Source organism: Candoia aspera, chromosome 4, assembly GCF_035149785.1.
Source record: "Candoia aspera isolate rCanAsp1 chromosome 4, rCanAsp1.hap2, whole genome shotgun sequence".
Taxonomy (NCBI): Eukaryota; Metazoa; Chordata; class Lepidosauria; order Squamata; family Boidae; genus Candoia; species Candoia aspera.
The window spans coordinates 94,402,357-94,422,752 of NC_086156.1; the positions used below are offsets into that span (position 1 = coordinate 94,402,357).

A 20,396-nucleotide genomic window follows, 5' to 3' on the forward strand; every position below is an offset into this window, starting at 1 on the left:
CTGGGAGAAAATAACAGTATCCATTTCTGAAAATGAATGATAACCTGTTTTGTTTCAGAAATATGAAGCCATTTATAGATACCGTAGAAGTCCTTCAAAACTAGTCCTTCAGAAAGGAAGGATTCCTAAAGCCCTAATGCTTATCAGCATATTAAAAGATTTCCCATGTCCCTTCACTTCCCATTTCCCATTTCCCAAGCACAAGAGGGCCCCCAAAGAATCAGGACAGAGTTGCCTCATGTGAACTGATAAATATTTCTATTCTATGAACCTTGGATTACCTGTGGAGTTTTGTAGATGTACAAAATGCTTGCTACATGGAGGCAGATGTCAGGTCCCGCAATTGCTGCTACAGGAATGTTCCCAAAGCCATACTTGTTGAGCTTTTTGTCCATAAAGGCTGTGTTATGACTGTGACCTTAGATTGGAATCCCTCAACTCCCAGCCACTCCACTCATAAGCTGACTGCAAAAACTTCAATTCCTGTGGTCTACTCATGAGAAGTGGCTGTCTGGAGTGCAAGTGGGAGATCTCATGATCTCTCCTTTCTCTGGTGAGATTTTTCTGGCCATAATCCAGCATCCTAGCTCACCATGGCCTCCCCAGAAGTCTCCCTATAGTGATTCTCACATCACAGCTGTACTTTTATTATATGTTAGCTATATGTGTGAGTAAATCATCTGTGAAGACTTAACATATGTGCTTCAAGATCCTCAGGGTCTGGAACAAGGAGAGCTTAAATTATTCTGCAATCTTTACTGAGAAGGGAACAGAGACAATTAAGAAACAAATTTTAAGGTTCCAAAATATAACAATATAGATATATCACCTGACTTTCTAATTTGTTGATAAAACAGTGGTTTCATTTTTTTCCTCAATCCCAGTTCAGCTATGGTGATTTTGCTCCCATGATGAGGGATCAGTCCCATTTTGTTTCTCTACACCAGCTGGTTCCAAATGAAATTCATCAGTACAATGGAATTGTCCAGTTACTTCTGCGTTTCAGGTGGAAATGGATATGCCTAATGATCTTTGATGATGATGGTGGAGAACTTTTTTTGAAGAATCTGATCCCAATACTTTCTCAAAATGGCATCTGTCCTGCCTTCACTGCAAGGATTTCTGCATTAGTTTGTTTTCGATGACTATGCAAATGCGCAAAGAAAATGGCACAAGATATTACTAGAAGTAATAAAGAGTGAGGCCAATGCTATTGTTGTCCATGGAGAAACTAGGACTATGTTATCTTTGATGACCATGCTGAATGCAGGAGATTCTGATGATGAGAAACTATTTGGTAAAGTATGGATTATGGCAGCACAGTTAGATTTTGCAGCACTGGTCTTACATAAGGATTTGAATATAGAAATCTTCCATGGTGCTTTAGCTTTCACACCCCATTCACATGAGATACCGGGATTCCAGCTTTTTCTTCAGAGCTTAAATCCCCACCTGGCTAAGAGAGATGGCTTCATCCAGACATTCTGGGAGCAGGCATTTGGCTGTTCCTTTATGAACTCTGATATTCAAGGGAACATTCAGAACAGCTGCACTGGAGAAGAGAGGTTGGAAAGCTTACCAGGGCCCTTCTTTGAAATGAGCATGACTGGCCACAGTTACAGTAGTTACAATGAAGTCTATGCCTTAGCAAATTCTATACGGATCATTAATTCAAGCATTTTGGCTCTCAGAAAAACATTTGCCAGAAGGGGAATAGAAGATGGAATTCTGCAGCCATGGCAGGTAATAGCTGTTAAAAATCTGTGACAAGGTCTAAATTAAGAAGCCATTACAGGTAATTGTCCTTGAAAGTTATTACTCAGATGAGACTCCAAAGATCACATGTTATCGGTGATATGTATCCTGTTTTAAAATTCTGAAGAATGTATTGACATGTAATTCCTCCACAATAATCTTCAGTGCTGTTCATTATTATTTTATCTTGAACTTGTATACAAGTAAATGTACTGTACAATGTTGGAAAATTAAAGTAGTCACCTTCAAAGTGAGCAAAAGAATAATGAGGGACAGTTGGCCAGATTCATTTACACAAACACAAACACTTGAACTTAGATAAATAGCCAAAATGCCTTTCACCAAATTCAGTTATATGCTCCTTGAGAGCAGCTCTTCAAGAGCAGCATTATGTTTACAGCTCTATTTGAAAAGAATTGTGCTGACATCTTGTTCTGTCCATATACCTATGGACAATGGGTATATGTACCCATGGAAAATGTACCCATGGACCCATAAGTACCCATGGGCAATGTACATATGCTCATAGACAATACCCATGGACAATGTACTTAGTGCATTGTAAATCAATGGGATTTTTCTTATTGACTTTTGAAACTCTCACTTGGATAATTATTATACAGAGAACATAAACAGATGTTCCAACCTTTCCAAACACCATTTTTCCAAGCGATGTCCATATTATTGCTGAGAGACCACACATGCACATGTCCATGTAGTCATCAGGACTTGTGCTAAGCTCAAGAAAATCTATACATATATTTAAACAACTAATTAATTCTTATAATCTAATAACATTGGAATTTTATTTATTTATTATTAGATTAATACATCTTGTTTTAACCATTATGGAACAGAGTGGCATGCAATATTTAAGTAAGCATATCTAGAATTATGCTGTAAATAACTGAGCCATAATATTGGAATTAGCATTCTAAAAACATCATAAATTTTGTCTTCTTAGCTTCATCATATACTAAAGAACTTCTCATTTAACAACACTGTTGGAGAAATCATTCACTTGAATGAGCATGGAGAATTTACTGTTGGATTTTGTGATGAGTACTTTAGACCAAATGAAAGTCTCAGACTCCAAACAAATGTTTAAGTTCTGATTCTTTATTTGGAATAGAGTGCAAACAGAAAGAAAGCTGAGAATGAGAAAAGCGTGCCCAAACCCAAACTAAATAGCATTGTTTCATACAGCTCCCCACCCACCCCCTACATACAGTACATCCCCACATTCCCAGGTGCACTAACGAGCTCTGCTGATCAACGGGCAAAAAGACCTTGACATTCAAGAGATAGACCAAACACATTCCTCTCGGCAGAGCTCACCACAGCTCCTGGTACAAGGCTTATCAGCAGTACCCTCCCAGCCAGAACACACATCCACACTCTGGCATGCGAGCCGTTACGATGACCCAAACATTGCAACGGTGAACATGACAGGTTTGATATTACAAATGTAATAACTTTTCCTAATAAATCCTTTGTTAGAATAAAAGTTGGAAAAATGAATCCTTGGTTGGGTCAAGGCACAGAATTCAGTGTCAGTGGGGATTCTATCATCTGGCCCAGCAACTTTAATCAGGTGGGAGTTTCTTAAAGATTTCCACTGTTTCTAAAAGTGACTTTATTATATAATTTTTGCACATTTATTAGCTAACTAATCCTACCTAATGAATGGAAAGTCATCAGGTGCGAGTAAGATTTATAGCAACCATGAAAATAGTGGATCCATTGGCAATATTAATTAAACTTGATTGTCTTACACAACTCACTGAGCATATTTTAAATCACTACATGTAGCTTTGGCTACTGTCTTGAATTCATAAGTTTAAGGAAAGCACAATGGAAAACATAATGCTTCCAAAAATTCTATTCTTCTCAAATCCAAAAAAAACAGCATTCAGGAAAGTGATGTTTTCATGTGCTGGGAGACCTTGTTTATTTTCTTTAAAACCAAACATTCTGAAAATGATTTATTTCTCAACGGTATTATCTTCATCCCATTCAAACAGGTAATGCCCGTTTCTCTCTGCAATTGTGTTTGTCCTCCTGGTTGTCATAAGAAAAAGAAGGAAGGGAAGCCATTTTGCTGCTATGACTGTGTTCCATGTCCAGAAGGAAAAGTTGCTCCCCAGACAGGTATAATGTTGATAGTCCATAGTATTATCAAGCCTTCTGCATAGACCAGTTCTGATAAAAGAGAAATGAGATAAAGTAACACTTCTCCCGTAAATTCCCTCTTTTTACTGGCATATGTTAAAATAGTACCTGGTCAATTCATTCAGAACTATCACACTCCATTGTTCTGAATATCATTCACTTTACTCTGGAATTTTGCTTCAGCACGCTTTGCTGGAGTCTCTTAGAATTCTTAACTTCCCACTTGAAGGCATCACAAGGTATCTATCTACTTTTAAAACACTCCCATTCCTCCTGGCTCTGTGGACAAAGTACAAGGGAATTGTACATGAGCAACATTTGCGGGGTGGGGGGAGGAGGAAAGGGGGTATTATTCAATTTGTTAAGGCATCAACAGACATGGATAACCATACCAGTTTGGATTCTGATCCCTCAAAGAAGATCAAGGACATACCTTGGCAGATAGTCTGCAGCTGAAAAATGGAACATGTAAATCCGTTCTGACTGTTCAACTTTTCTTTCCTCTGGACATGGATTCCTGCAACACCTGCCAAGAAGATCATTATCCAAACAAGGAACAAAGTCAATGCATTCCTAAGGGGTTTTCCTTCTTGTCTTATGAGGAACCTTTGGGGATGGGCTTAGCCATTTCTGCATGTTTCTGTTTTTTCATCGCAGTTTGGATCTTACAGATTTTTATCAAGTATCACAACACTCCTATCATCAAAGCCAATAACAGGAGCCTCACTTACACCCTCCTTGTCTTCCTTCTGCTCTGCTTCCTGACTTCATTGCTCTTCATTGGCCGACCTCAGAATCTGACTTGTCCCTTACGGCAAACAGCTTTTGGGATCATCTTTTCGGTGGCTGTTTCATGCGTGCTGGCAAAAAATGTTACTGTGATTGTGGCTTTCCTGGCCACCCAGCCAGGATCTCAAATGAGAAAGTGGATGGGGAAAAAACTAGCCAATGCTATCATTCTTTTCTGCTCTTCTATTCAAGCAGGTCTGTGTCTTCTCTGGCTAGCTACTTCTCCCCCATTTCCTGATTTGGATATGCATTCAATGGGTGAAGAAATTGTGTTGGAGTGTTACGAAGGCTCGGCTGCCATGTTCTATTGTGTCCTGGGCTACATGGGCTTCCTGGCTCTTGTGAGCTTCCTTGTGGCTTTCTTTGCCAGGAAGTTACCTGACAGTTTCAATGAAGCCAAGTTCATCACCTTCAGCATGTTGGCCTTTTGCAGTGTTTGGTTATCCTTTATTCCTACATACCTGAGCACCAAGGGAAAATACATGGTGGTGGTGGAGATCTTCTCTATCTTGGCTTCCAGCACTGGACTGCTGGCTTGCATCTTTTTCCCCAAATTCTACATTATTTTGTTGAGGCCAGAACTGAACAAAAGAGATGAAATAATCAAAAGAAAGAGATAAAAGAAACTATTTCTGGACTTTCCCTAATTGTTGGTATCTGTTTCTAATGTTGCAGGTAAGAAAGCATAACACACTGCACCATTCCCTGAGAACATGACTTGGAACATTGTAATTATGTCAGATTAATACATTTTACCCTTCCTCTGCCAGTCCCATGGGCATTTTCTCAAGCCAGTGAATACCTTCAGTTGCAATATCTGAAAGTTTATATAAAATATTATGGTTCACTTAAAAGTTAAAAAAAAGGCTAACTTGAAGTCAGTCTGATATATTACTTTATCAGAATAACTGAGTATTTTTATATCTGATGACTGAGGAGTTTGAGAATTTCTTTGGATCTAAAATTTTGTAATGAACTAATCGAATTTGCCTTTCTCAGCCTGATATATTGATAATAATCTGATTATTTGGGTGATTTACCCTGACTTTTATATTACAGTTCTGTATTCAAAATGCATAGCTATTTTGTCTTCCAGTGGGAATGGCAAACTGAATGGCTGATTCACCCGGGGGAGCTGACAATGCAGTAACTTTTTTCAGGCTCAGGAAGGTTTTCCTGAAGCCCAGAAACATTCTCTGGATCAAGGAGAATACCTGGAATCATCCCATCTAGAGGACAGATGGCTGCTTGCAGCGAGAAGATTGCAAACGTTTCATGCTTGACCGGTAACAGCAGCTGGGAGGCTGGGACGTCACCATTTCCAAGCTATACTGTAACCTTAAAGGGACACTAAGACCAGCCACCCCATTTCTAAATCACCAATTTGTATTTTTTTAAAAAAATATATGTACCCCAAGAGAGGCTTTCTACAGTGAGGAGAACCTGGTTCTCTTGGTGCTTAACATTAATTTGGGCATTACTTTTCTTTTTTCTTTTTTCTTTTTAATTCTTTTTTGTTTTCCTTCCAAAGGAAATTCCTAAGATCGAGAGTAAACAATTGTCTTCCTGTTATTATTTTTGTATTAAATTTGAAGCTATTAGCATTTTCCTACCTGTTAAATCAGCTCATTTGAACCTTCAGCTTTCTGTTTTTACTTTCCCTTGAGAAAAGTCTGCAATCTCACTCTCACTTTAAGTAAACACACTTTGGAACTCTTCGATATCTTCACCTCTTTCTGGTTAAGCTCCTAGGGGGTGCCATAATCTACTGCATGAGACATGGAGCATTTCAAACAGATTTTTTCTGACCTTCACCAGGATTTTAAACAGATTTCTTCTGACTGCCATCAAACTTTTATGCAAGATCTCAGGACATCGTGGAAAATATCAGATCTAAAATGTGCCATCTGGCTGGGGATGTGGTGGATGAAACTGAGGAATTTTAGAGCAATAGAAAGGTTTTTTTAAGACTGAGATTGGGATTTTTATCAAGATGCTGGATGAAGACTGGATAACGGAGTTGGAGAAATCTAAGGGAGAGAATGAGGGCCAGACATAAGTAAAATCAATCTCCTGGTGGAATACCATGAAGAGAACCTGGAATCTTGGGTGGGGGAGGGGGGTGTTGGGCTGCTCTGTGCACATTGTGGGGATATGTAACTGCTTTGGTTTATTTTGAAGTGGGATAAGGGCTGAAGAATGTTCATCTGGTTTGCTTTAAGGATTTGATTGATGCTATTTGCCTTTCAAGATTTGGATTTACTGTTTTGAATTGGCTTTGTTTTTTGGGTTTATTAAGATTAAAAATATTAAAACTGTTGTATTAGGGTTAAAGAGTGTTTATCTGGTTTGCTTTAAGGATTTGATTGATGTTATTCCCTTTTAAAGAGATGGAATCACTGTTTTGAATTGTATTTGTTTTTTGGGTTTATTAAGATTGGGATTATTAAAATTGTTGTGCTATTAAGTATAATAGCAGACAACTTATGTGCTTTTTAATTAGATTCTTATTATAGTAGGCAGAAATGTATAGACTAGTGGTAGGAAGGGAATAATTAAATATGTTTTCTCTTTTGGAAGGGAGAAAGATGTTTAGGAGGTTTATATGTTTTTTTTTTTCTTTATTTTAATATAAGGGGGAGGTGTAACTGTACTTAGTGGTTTTTATTATGTGTTAAAGTGGAATGACTTATAGAAATAATGTAGTGTTTTTGGTTTAATACAGAGTAAGAGATTGCTTATGGAAATTTTATATATCCTTGCTATTAAAAGTTGGAAGCCTCATCTTTTTGTAAATTTGAAAAAAAAAAAAATCTCTTGTGTTTCTGCACATTTTTAGTTTTTTTCTTTCTTTGTAGTTTTTTTTTGTTTTTGTAGTTTTTATTCTTTTCTTGAAACCTAATAAAATTTACTATAGAAAAAGCACAGCTATTTTATGCAACCATAATATGTATTTTAGGAAAAATGCCTACATTTAGAAAGACATCCAAAGAATAAATATTTTATTCTAATAAAAATGTGAATTGATTGAGATATGAATGTACCCATCCTTTTAATGCAGGTAGAACACAGGCAAAACATGTGGCGTCAAGAAAAAGACATTGCTCTGGCCAGTGTTACAACTGCAGACAGTCACAGCCTCAACATTATATACCATTGTTGTGAGTACAGTCTTCATCCCCATGAGTTCCTGAGCCTAGGAAGAAAAAGTTTGTTGCCATTTCAAACACTTAGATTAGATTGTCTGTGCCTGTTGACTTAATATTGACTCTTTAATATTTAGCAGCAGTCTAACGTGTGCTCTTTTCCCTCATCTTCAGTGCAAGATTCCCTAAGTGTTCTATACTTCCAGTCAGCAAAGTGATATCACTCAAAATAACTGAGGATGTTCCAATATATATTTCTTCTTGTCAAGCATTTTTAATATGATCTGCAAATAAATTAAAAAGGGACTGCTTTGAACTGCTGTTGTTCAATATTCTATTCCAAATGTTTCTTCCTAATCATCAAACAAATTACTGAATAAAGAGATGAGGCATATCAATACACCCATGTTTTTAAAGGCAAATCAAAAATTGTGGGGTGCCTACAGAGTCAAAAGCCTTTCTAAAATAAATAAAGCAAGAATAAATATCATTTTTGAACTCCTTTGCTTTTTCCTTTATATAGTATATCAGATATTAGCACTATGTTCTTGAATACCCCTGGCTCTTCTGAGTCCAGCTTGTACATCTGGCAACTCTCATTTCATGAACTGTCAAAGTCTGAATTCCAATAACTCAAGCATTATTTCAGCAGCATGTGAGTTAACTGATTTTTTTTTTCTGCTTGGAGCAATGGGGAATTCTTTTAGATTGGCCTTGATAATATTCATACCAAATCATAAAACCAAAAACCTTCAGTAAGTACCAGTGTGGAAACCAACAATTGCTTCTGGAAACATGTCTTCCAAAATGTTACATGAGGCCTTGTCTGCTACTTCAGAATCTATGTACAAACACTGGGGCAAAACAAGTTGTATGTGCTATCACATGGATATGTACATTTTAATAACAACAAAAATAATACAAGTAGAGATAGGTTGAATAAAAAAGAATACAGCCACAAAATCTAAGGTGTAAAAATGTGGATGTCCAGTATGTGGAAACAAAAATTGGCTGCCATCTAGTGATCATGCAGATTTTTTTCAGCCAAGGTACAGTACACTTATGAAAGACTTTTTTAAACAGTTGTATTTGTGTTATATGATTCCTGAAAAATTTCTTCCATTATGGATGACTAGTCTTAATTTTTTCATTCTGGAACATGTTGGAGAACATATGAAAACCAGACCCCAGGATTTCCTCAATATTCCTGATTTCCATTTTATTCTAGACAAATTGTTCACCTTGGAGGATCATCAGTGGTGGAAACTGTAATGGAATAATATATATTTGCTAATTATGCAGACCTCTGAGCAGCTCTCAGTCCTATTGACCACAGTATCAGGAAATTTCTGGAACAGGCTGACTGAGAGTGCTGTCAATATGCTAATGACACTCTGTCATTCCTTTTAAAATGAATATGGAGGGTCTGCCCTGAACCACAATACCTACTGTAAATCAAGCTTTATGTACTGAGATGCAAAACACCTTAGTTCTTTTCTGCACAAACTCCATGTATAACCAGGAAGTTCATATTATGAACTCTTCTGAAGATCAGAATGACTAAAGTTTCCTTCTGGTCCATGCTGTCACCCATTTCAACAATTTTCTCAGAAAAAAACTTCAGCCATTACCTCCAAGGTTCAACATTATTTTCAAATAGTACTATTCTTTATAGAAATCAGCCAAGGATTAAATTATTAGGAATGCCTCAAAAATTGTGTGTGGCAGGGGGAAGGGAGCAATTTCCATTCAGGAACATTATAATAATTTTATTTTATTCTAGATAATTACAGATTGAAATTTCTGCTTAAATGGTTCTCTTTATCAACTGTTCCTTGATGTTCAGTTCAGGCCTCAGGATAATGAGGTAACATTTAGGGAAAAAGATACAACTTAATAATCCAGCCCCAGATGCCAAGATAGAGAAGATCTCCACAGCCACCATATATTCTCCTTTAGTGCCCTGATATGAGGGAATGAAGGACAGCCATACACTGCAAAACACCAGCATGCTGAAAGTGATGAACTTGGCTTCATTGAAACTATCTGGCAACTTCCTGGCTAGGAAAGCCACTGTGAAGCTGACAATAGCCAAAAATCCCAAGTAGCCCAGGACACAATAAAACATGCCAACTGATCCTTCATTGCAGCACACTCGAATTGCTCCAGGGAGTGAGTGCATATCAAAATCAGGGAATGGAGGAGCTGTACATAGCCATACAGCACAAAAACTGACCTGAACAAAGGAGCAGCCAAACAGGATGAGGGTGGCCAATCTTCTCCCAACCCATTTCCTCATCCTAGATCCTGGCTTGGTGGCCATGAAAGCTAGGACTACAGTGATAGTTTTTGCTAATATACAAGAAACAGCCACTGTGAAGATGATACCAAAAGTAACTTGTCGTAAATAGCAAGTCACTATTTGTGGCTGGCCAATAAATAGCAAGGAGCAGAGAAAACAAAGCAATAAGGAGATCAGCAGAGAATAGGTGAGGTCCCGGTTGTTGGCTCTGACAATGGGGGTGTTCTGGTTCTTGATGAAAACTCCTAGTATCAGGATTGTGAGTAGAACAAACAAGAGAGCCAAAAATGCTAAAGTAATCCCCAAAGGATGCAGGAAAGAGAGAAAATGCAATCTCTTGGCAATACATTGATTTCTGCTCTCATTTGGAAATTGATCTTCAGGACACCGGAAACAGTTGTCCATGTCTAAAAAAAAACCAGAAAACAAAACAGATATATAATGTAATGAACTGAATGGCCCTTTCTGCCAAGTTACATACTGAAACTTTATTTCAACTCTGTACAAAAATTAACAAGAAAGAGAAATTAAGTGTGATATGGTAAAATATTAAGCATAGCTGATTCACTCTTCATTCTCTTTGACATGTATTACCTTGAAAGCAAGAAACTATTTCTGTGACCTGCTACTCTACACATATCTACATTTCTGAGAAGGTTGCTTTATTTTATAGAACTGAACTATTGGGACAACAATACCTGTGACAGATTATGCTTCTCCACCCTTAACTGTATAGTGGAGAGGACATCAAACAGAAATTGTTCTGTGTTCTAAGCTTATGGCAGTCAGAGTTTCACTAACAGCATTAGTGATTTCTAATTATGGGTTGTAATAATTTGTTGCACTGAACCCAACTCTAAATCAAAGGAAAAGATGCATGCTTAAAAGAGGGAAGCTAACTTCCTTTCACAACATAATAGAAACTAGCTATATTTTCTCAAAAGACATAAGCATTCCTTATGGTATTTTGTATTATTTTGATACTTATGTAATGGGAAACATTGCCATTGCCAAATGCTGCAAACACTGTACAGAGAAAGAGGTAATCAAGACATCATCCTGGATATTGAAACTTGTAAATAGCTGTTTCTATACTATAGGTGTATTAGAGAAGGAGAAAGACAGCTGTCCTATACAAATATAGTAAATGTATTATCATATTTCTAACATAAGCAGCATTTTGACATTGCCACCATAGCTTTCTACTGGAAGAAGAAATTATTAGTTTCTGCCACCAAATTGAAATTATCTGGTCAGTTAGCTATTAGGCCTACATAAGAATGTGCCAGGAGGGAGGGAAAGCTGTCTTTTTGTTTTGGGATATCTATCTATCTATCTATCTATCTATCTATCTATCTATCTATCTATCTATCTATCTATCTATCTATCTATCTATCTACCTACCTACCTACCTACCTACCTACCTACCTACCTACCTACCAATCATCTACCTACCTACCTATGAATCTAACCTCTGAGTGATGGTGGTGCCTTGTTTTGGAGGTTTAGCAACATACCCTGATAAATATTTTCTTTTCTTCAGATTCTGGAGAATGAAGACATGCTTTAATTGTTGGTATGACTTACTTACCATGAGAGATTATTGTATTGACTGTAGTACTGGTAAAGAAATTGTTGTGTTTTCTTTTTCCTACCAGTGTCCATTCAATTTGTAATTCCTAATATTGAATATTACGTCTCCTACCCTTCTGGTCCGAAATCTTCCCAACTGGACATGGAACACAACTGTAGCAGCAGAATGGCTCCCCTTCTTTCCTTTTTCTCCTGTAACCTGGATGGCATTTCTCATTACACAGAGCAATGGGCAGGTTCTATCCACAGGATAAAGAAATGAATAAGCATGTCCTTGAAAACATAGTAGTCTAGTTACTACAGAATCTTTTTTTTTTTAATCTGGGGAACATTTTTCAGAACTAAGTGGAAAGGATAAGCATCAAGCTGAGTCTGGAAAGTCAACATTATGTCAATGACTACAGCTCCTGAATCAGATATTAATAAGAGCTAATGGTCCCAGGATTATTTCTCCACTCTTTAAGTCTCCAAAATATTAAGTCCTATACTAGAGACATAACTATTAAAAAACATAGAAAGCCTTCCAAATTCCCCTTTAGCCAGCCCTTGACTACTCTATATAAATAACGTAGCCCCTCAGACCCCACACTAAATAGTATGAGCAGCCCTTGGCTATTAAACAATTAAACACTCAAGCCCCAAATGAATCTGATTTCATATTGCATGTCAAAGGAAGTGAGAAAGGAATGCATTCTATGCATTCTAAAACAATTTCATGTTGTTGGGAAGGATTTTTTAAAAAAAACAACCAAGAGAATAGGGTTTTCTTCTTCTTCTTACCTCTTCCTTGCCAGTCTATAGCTGCCTTTGATTTAGAGTTAGAAGGTAGTTTTTTTAAAATGATAGCTTGTTAGTATAAGAAAATACTTATTTATTTACCTCTAAGCTCTACTGGCTACAAATCATTTATGAATTGCAAAGACTGGGGCACTTTCCCATTTAGCTTTTCATACTTGAAATTATATTTGTACTTCACCTGATTAAATGAACTGTGCCATGTGATGGCCTCTTCATGAAGAGTTAATTTATGACCATGTAAAGTCTGTGGATCCAACCATCCAACTTTCACACGAAGAAGGGATTTGTTTGGGAAAGTGACCCAGTTGATAACATCAAATCCAGCCACCAATTCTCCATTCTCATCAAAAGATACAGTGTCTCCAGCACTATTGTTAAATGAGATGGTCCTCAGAAAACGGTGAAGCTAAAGAGAGAAAGGCAAGCAATGATAAAACATTGTAAGTAGAGAAGAACTGTGTGTTTGGATAATGTTGTTTATATAATTTACAAACCGGAGAAGCAGGACCTACCCTCCAGCTTTCATTTTAATAAGCACTTTCTCTCAATATTGTTCAATATGTGCAAAATGAGAATATAAAAAAGCTCTACTATATGAATCCAAACTCATCAGTCTAAACTGATTCAGATCATGTGGCAGGCAACTAGCAGGAAAAACATGAGTGTAACAGCACCTGCATTTTCATATCCCCAATAATTGGTCATTGGCATCCACAGAAGCAGGGCAAGGAGTACAAATGACAAAATGAGGTCCTAATGCAAACTCCTCCCCTTACATACTTGTATGCAACATCATGATGCTAGTATGAAAAGATGGAAAGTGCATCATGTCACAATGCCTGTTTCATCGTTTTGGCATCATTATGGCTAGCTAAAGATGCCTTTAGAGTTAATACTGAGCAATCCAACAATCCCTACTATTGTTGTGAGAGGCCGCCATTTGTGATATCCGTTTTTGTGTTAGAATGCAATTATTTTCTATAATATAGTTCATTTAATATTATTCTTCAGTTAGTTTTCAGATGTATTTGAACATCTTATCTTCGAAAAAATAAGGAATAGAATACAATTCCACCACATCCCAGCATATTGCATGAAGAACGATTTTAAGACAAGTTCAAATGTCAGATGAGAACCAAAGTTTATCATTTTGGTATGGTTGGTAGTATATTTATGCAAATAAACATGGAATGCATTGTATTACATCTGTCCAAATGAAGCCTGGTTATGCTTGATATGAAATCTATTTAAATTCTATTTAAAACCTTAAATTCTGATCTGTCATGAGTGCCGTTGAGCTGAAGTCATCAGCGCAATGGCACACATGACAATAGCAAGGAAACAGGAGAAGGGGCTCAAGATAAGTAGCCATCAACTCACAACGACTAACGGCCAACAAACAATAACTAAACGGATCACGGAGCACACCCAAGCCATCAGCGCCAATACAACGGAGATCGCCCAGCTGACAGCAATCACCGGATGAATAGAAAACCCGATGATGGGCGATCCCGGAATGCCAGCGGGGCCTCACAACCCCTCACCCACCGGCAGGGCAACGTATTGGACAAAGGGGGGTGACGTGACCACGAGTGAGGGGGCGCTGACCGGCGCGGGGTATTTAAACCCCGCACCGGCGCGCTCCTGTCACTCTCAGCTTTTTCTTCCGACACTGTAACTGCGCTGTGAATAAACCAGAGCCTGATCCATCGAACCAGTGTCTGAGCATTATTCAGAGGCAAGCAGCGCATGACATGATCCTTCCCATTAGTCCAAAAGATGACAGTGAGGTTAATTTGTTTTGAAATGTAGGAAAGCTGAATATGAGAACATCCCTGGGACCGATACTCTGGTTTCTATGTGATGTTGAACTTAGCACGCAACTATGGTTTCAACAGTTGAAATGAAATAAAGATTCTGTTTATTTATTATTATGAACATAATAATTCAAGTATCCCATTTACTGTTGCCTTTATTTTTCCGATTCCTTTCTTGTTTTCTTTACCTGGACTAAAGTTTACATTGTAAGCCTTTCACAGCCAGAATTTATTTTCTTATATTCCGCAATCAGGAACATCTTTTTCTAGGCTGAGAGCCATGTCTGATTTTTTATGATGTACCAAGGTACATATTCCAGAAATTGGTGGATGAAGCTAAGACAAACACTAAATTGGATTTCCTTCCTTCTAATTATATCTAAAGTAAATGAATTCATGTATTTATTCTTGTATCATGTATATAATAATACACTTAACACAATAAAGATTGCTATTTGAAAGTCTTTTGGGGGGGCTGCATCAAAGACTTTTGGGGAGTGGGTCCCACAGTGACACCTTTATAATTCGAGGGTGGGCAACCTGTGGCTCTGGGCTTCAGAAAGTGCTTGGAAAAAATGCATCAATTTTATCTGGCTGCAGTATCAAATTGTGGTGTCATGAACACAAAAAAATTGGAAGCCTGATTTCCCATTTGGATGAGGGAAATGCACAGAAACCATTGTGTAAAAATAAAAACCAACCACCCTTCCAAACCTGGATAAATTAGATTTGTAGCCTTTCCCATGTGAATTGACATTGTTTTTGCATCTCTTTCTCAATGCTTTACTTGTCCTACCATCCTAACTATACTCTTGATGTACGTGATTCATGACTGCCATTTTCACTGCCTTGCTCAGGGGAGTTTTGAAGCAGAAGCTTCACTGAGCACTGCTCCTTTCTACATTAATGAGGTGAGTGCACTATGCTGCTGTGATAATTTGAAAACCAAAATCACTTTTAGAACAATAAGGATTCAGCCTTTGCTCATGTCAGAACTGTCCCATGACAAAACTGACAAAATATTCTGAAATATGTTTTTGTGCAACATTCTTGAAGAGGCTAAAAAAAAAAACATGCTTTAGTCATTAAGTGTTGGTGGCATACAACTTTCATACATTATTATTATTATTATTATTATTATTATTATTATTATTTAGATATAATAGATGATAGAAGAGGAAGAGGAAGAGAAGGAGAAAGAGAAAGAGAAAGAGAAGGAGAAAGAGAAAGAGAAAGAGAAAGAGAAAGAGAAAGAGAAAGAGAAAGAGAAAGAGAAAGAGAAAGAGAAAGAGAAAGAGAAAGAGAAAGAGAAAGAGAAAGAGATATATTGGATTAGTCCCATGAACCAGAACAGAGCTTAATTGCTTATATGTTGCTTGTGATGCCTGGGCGAGAAAGGTATCTGTTTCATCACAGGCAAGATGCAAAGTTGAAAACATAACGTTGTAAAGAAATACAAACGTCTTGATAGCCTCTCAGAAGCAATAGCTCTGACATATTGGATTAACCATAATAAAGATAATTATCTGTTTGAAAAGCATTACCTCCCAAGGTAACAGATTTGGGGGATCTAACCTACTGGTGGAAGATAAGAACATCCTATGGAAAGCATTTGCTATGGCATGGACTGCATTGTAGATGCTGTAGCTTTGACTAGTCATGCTCATTTCAAAGAGAGTTCCAGGGAGATTTTCCAAGTTCTCTTCACCAGTACAATAATTATTATTCTCTTTGTCCACATTAGAATCAGGAAATAGGCAGTTGAATGCTTGTTCCCAGAAGATCCTGATGAACCCATCTCCTTTTGACGAGGTAGGATGGAGAGAATGCAAGAATTCTGTAAACCCCAGCACTTCATTTGAGTGACTTGCCAAAGACAAGGCACCATGGAAAACTTGTACATCAAAATCCCGGTGAAACGTCTCTGATGAGAAATCCCACTGGGCTGTCATAATCCACACCTTGCCTATAGTTAGTTGTGTTGGGCTTTCTATGCTGTGATAAAGGTATAGCAGCCATTTCAAGCATGACACAGCTTGGGGATCTGCATTTACAATATAGACTTTGATGCTGGGTGAGGATAACGAAACAGCCATGGCAAGAAGGGGTTCAAATGACTCAAAATTCTCTAAAACACCAGAAAGGGATAGTGTTCTTTCAATGATTGCTGCACAGATTGCATACTGGGAAAGCAGGGGTAACAATGCCTGCACAAATTTTTCTCCTTTATCACCATCCGGTGAAATAATCCCAATCCATTTCCACTGGAAATAAAGAAGCAGCTGAATAACTCCCATGTACTGATTTGTTTCACTGGGGATCATCCGGTAGAAAAAAGGGAGCTGGGTGTTACTGTTCATTACTGGAGCAAACACACAGCAAGCAATCTATGCAAAAGATGTTAAAAGAAAGAAAGAAGGGTAGAATTACAAAAAATATCCAGGAAGTATCTCAATTATTTCCTGTGATGACATCACACTTCTGAAGAACATTGTCTTTTTTAGGAAAGCACTGACCCTAAGATTCTGAAGCATATTGTCTTCCTACAATAGGCAAAAGGTTAGGTCTGAAGAAGCAGTCCTGATAAAACATTTGTAGGCAAGAACCACGTAGTTTTGGCAAACCAACATGGAAAGAGAGAATTTGAGACTGCATCTATTTGCAAATGTGAACCTGCCCACAGCATTTTACACTTGTTGAAAACTGAGTTACTAACCCCTTGCATGATTGAGTTAAAGTTAAAAATATTCTCCTGAAGTCTCTTTCTTCTTCCGGAAAAGAATAAAGGTGAAGGAACAAAGAGGAATCGTTTCTAAAACCCATTTGAGGACATAATTGCATTAGGACAACTCAAGATTACATAATGGTGCAAACATTTTCAAGGGTTAAGAACTCTTCAAAGCTAAGTTGGTTTTTAAAAACCACAGAAATAAAAGGGGTGAGAATAATAAATGCGGCTGGTCACATCTTATAATCTTAGGTGGAATGTGGAGCTAGACAGGAGATCTGAAACCTGGCTTCATCAGGCAAAGTGCTGTTCTTCAATGACCTTCCTGGGCTATTTCAACTGTCACTGTGAACTTTCCTGAAAGATTAATATAGCAGCATTGTGAATTTCATGGCCTACCTACACGTACCTGTGGAATTTTATAGATGCCTAAGACAGTAGCCATATGAAGGGAGACTTTGGCATCAAGTCCCCCAATGACAGCTATCAAATTACTTTGCTTCCCGCAGTTGTAATTTGGAGCGGTCCTCCTCTGGGCAGACAGAAGTTTCAGGGTGTTGTGATAAGACATCTTTGCGTTATTGTAGCTGTCATAAATGTGAAACCCTATGCTGAGATTGGATAATATTTTGGGATTCTCATTGATCTGCTTCACAGCAAATATTAATGAAAGGACATGCTGGTAATTCTTTAACATTACCCTGAGGGAAGATTTATATAATATATGAGATAACTATCACACAGACTTTGCATGGACTTCATTGTATCTACCAACAAAGTTAAATATTTGAGCTGTCGCAAATACATATTCTTATTTAGACATGACTCTTCATCGACACCATTTAAATACTTTTTGACAAATACATTATTTCTTTGTCCTTGTGGATAAATTTCAAGTTGAAGTTATATATCTTCCCAGCCATGTTGAATAAGAAAAAGACTCTCTCAGGTTAAGCATGACACCCAGGATTTGCAAGAACACACCCATAGTTTCCTGGCAGCATCATGGAACTGAGTTGCCACTCCTTTCAGTGATTGTTCTCAACAGTCTAATCAACAGGACTTACAGATTCCTATCCTAGCAATAAGCAGGTCTGACAATGCTTAGCCTTTGTTGGGATCTGCTAAGGATGGAGAGGTGCCTAAATATTAACTGTAAAATCAAACGTCAAGGCTAATTTACTTCACATACAACTGTTTTACTTAAAAGCAATGAAAAGTATGGATTACAGATTGCCTTTAAACATGTCAAGAAAAGCATTAAATCCCAACTGGTTACAGTGTGCCCTGCCAAAAACAGTTTCTAATTTATGCCAGCACATCCTGGATCCTATTTAAATTCCTTTAAATAGATTAACAGATGAGTTGAACCATAACAGATTATAAAAAATCTATATAAATTTCAAATCTATATAAATTTGAACAATCAAGATGATAATACCATCTATTGAAAAAAGGAAAGTGAACTACAAGAGCTCAGAACAAAGAAAATAGAAATGCTACTGCTGTTTGGTAGGAAGAAGATGAAATCAGAAAGAAGTAGTAATAAGCATGAATATATATAGGAGAAAGTGATGGGATAATGAACGGTCATTCTAAGGGATAGAAAAGCAACACTTGGCACCATATAGAAATATAATGCAAAAGGAAGTGAATTAAAAAATTAATTCTATAAGACTATAGCAATCCGTAACAAAAAGCATTTTTTCAAAAAGTCTTTTTTAGCCTTTTTTTTTTTATGAACTAGATTATTCAGAGTAATCCCAGTTCTTGGCTTGGGTATATAACTTCCTCCTTCCAGTCACTGGTACCTCCAGTAGAAAGATTTCCTTACATGAGTTCATCTACCACCTTTGTTTCAGGGGGTTCCACAAAGTTGCTTATTTCCAAAAGGCAGTCAAACTGGGCAGCAATCCCTCCAATTATTAGATCCCCTGTTTTACAGTATTCATATGGGAACTGGAAGGGGTCATTCATAGAGCAGATGGTATCATATGCCTTGAATTTAGTCAGGACAGGGTGGAGGAGTTGCCAAAGGAGAAGCTGCAGCAGAAATACCCTTTCCATGCCATGCATTGCTTCAAGAAACTGTCCAGCACTAGATTTCTTGATTCTACATGTTTTGCCAGTGTTCAGTCTGCATTAGGCTGTGAATTAAAAAGGACGGAGAACAGCATATTTCAATCAATCCTTGTGTTTAATGAAAGATTTTTTTCCCTTTCCATTTCTCACTGAATGTATGCAGCTACCCTAAAATACTCATTTGATGTACATTTCCTGCAAACAATACATAATTTATCTTTATTCTTTTCTTTTAAAATTTTACAGTGCTTTTTGAGTGCAGAACCACAACAGAAAAGACAGAGTGCATGATCAAAATAAGCAGATTATTATCAATAAATTAGGCTGAGAAAGGCAACCTAGATTAGTTCATTACAGAATTTTAGGTCCAACAAAATTCTGAAGGTCCTTAGTCACCTCATATAACAGTACTGGATTCCTCTGATAAAGTGAAAAATCAGACGGATTGGGTCCTGCCTATCTTCTGGACCTTATTTTTCAGTTCGAAATGCACCACAATATTTTATATAAGCATTCATATGTTGTTACTGAAGGTGTTCACTGGCTTGAGAAAATGCACGAGTTTGGCAGAGGAAGGATGAAACTTTGTCATCTCACATAATTACAATGTTCCAAGACTTGTCCACAGGGAATGCTGCAGTGTTCCACACACCTTGAGTTCTCTTACACCAGAGATTATAGCCCATAATTTTTTTTCCTGTCACCCAGAGTCTCCAGTTGTTCAAAGATTTTAACAGCAGTTATAAATCTCTGTTTTAATATTTGATATGAAGTACAGGGTTTCTCCCAGTGTTATGAACAGGATCATTCTTTTGGGGAGCTGAAAGACATGTGTAATTGTGAGAAGACCATTCTTTCATTGTGCTGCCAATGGGAAAAGCACAATAAAAGGCATCTATGGGATTATGTTAGCAGAGGCAATTATTACCCCAACCTGACCTGTCAGGGGTTATAAAACATTTGTTGTTGTTTATTCATTTAGTCGCTTCTGACTCTTCGTGACTTCATGGACCAGCCCACGCCAGAGCTTTCTGTTGGTCGTCAACACCCCCAGCTCCACCAGGGACAAATACATCACCTGTAGAATATCATCTATCCATCTTGCCCTTGGTCGGCCCCTCTTCCTTTTGCCTTCCACTCTCCCTAGCATCAGCATCTTCTCCAGGGTGTCCTGTCTTTTCATTGTGTGGCCAAAGTATTTCAGTTTAGCCTTT

At 37.6% G+C, this 20,396-nt stretch overlaps 1 protein-coding gene across 1 annotated transcript; it reads right to left on the reverse strand.

Annotated features, from left to right (window-relative positions):
• Positions 1-9,669: 9,669 nt before the first annotated feature.
• On the reverse strand, positions 9,670-19,176 carry LOC134496693 (vomeronasal type-2 receptor 26-like). The gene is made up of 6 exons (XM_063302403.1): positions 18,935-19,176; positions 17,510-17,801; positions 15,917-16,759; positions 12,734-12,961; positions 11,870-11,996; positions 9,670-10,571 (listed from the first exon to the last, which is right to left on the reverse strand). Exons 1-6 carry the CDS (start codon positions 19,174-19,176, stop codon positions 9,670-9,672), a joined length of 2,634 nt encoding a protein of 877 aa, XP_063158473.1.
• Positions 19,177-20,396: the final 1,220 nt, after the last annotated feature.

What these genes read in the sequence shown, in the direction of transcription:
- LOC134496693 (XM_063302403.1), bottom strand. Translation starts at nt 19,176, where the DNA reads ATGCATGGCATGGAAAGGGTATTTCTGCTGCAGCTTCTCCTTTGGCAA. An exon ending in GCATCTATAAAATTCCACAG is followed by an intron (nt 16,760 to 17,509) that starts GTACGTGTAGGT and finishes TCTTTTGCATAG; the next exon opens with ATTGCTTGCTGTGTGTTTGC. An exon ending in CAAATCTGTTACCTTGGGAG is followed by an intron (nt 12,962 to 15,916) that starts GTAATGCTTTTC and finishes TTCTCTCTTTAG; the next exon opens with CTTCACCGTTTTCTGAGGAC.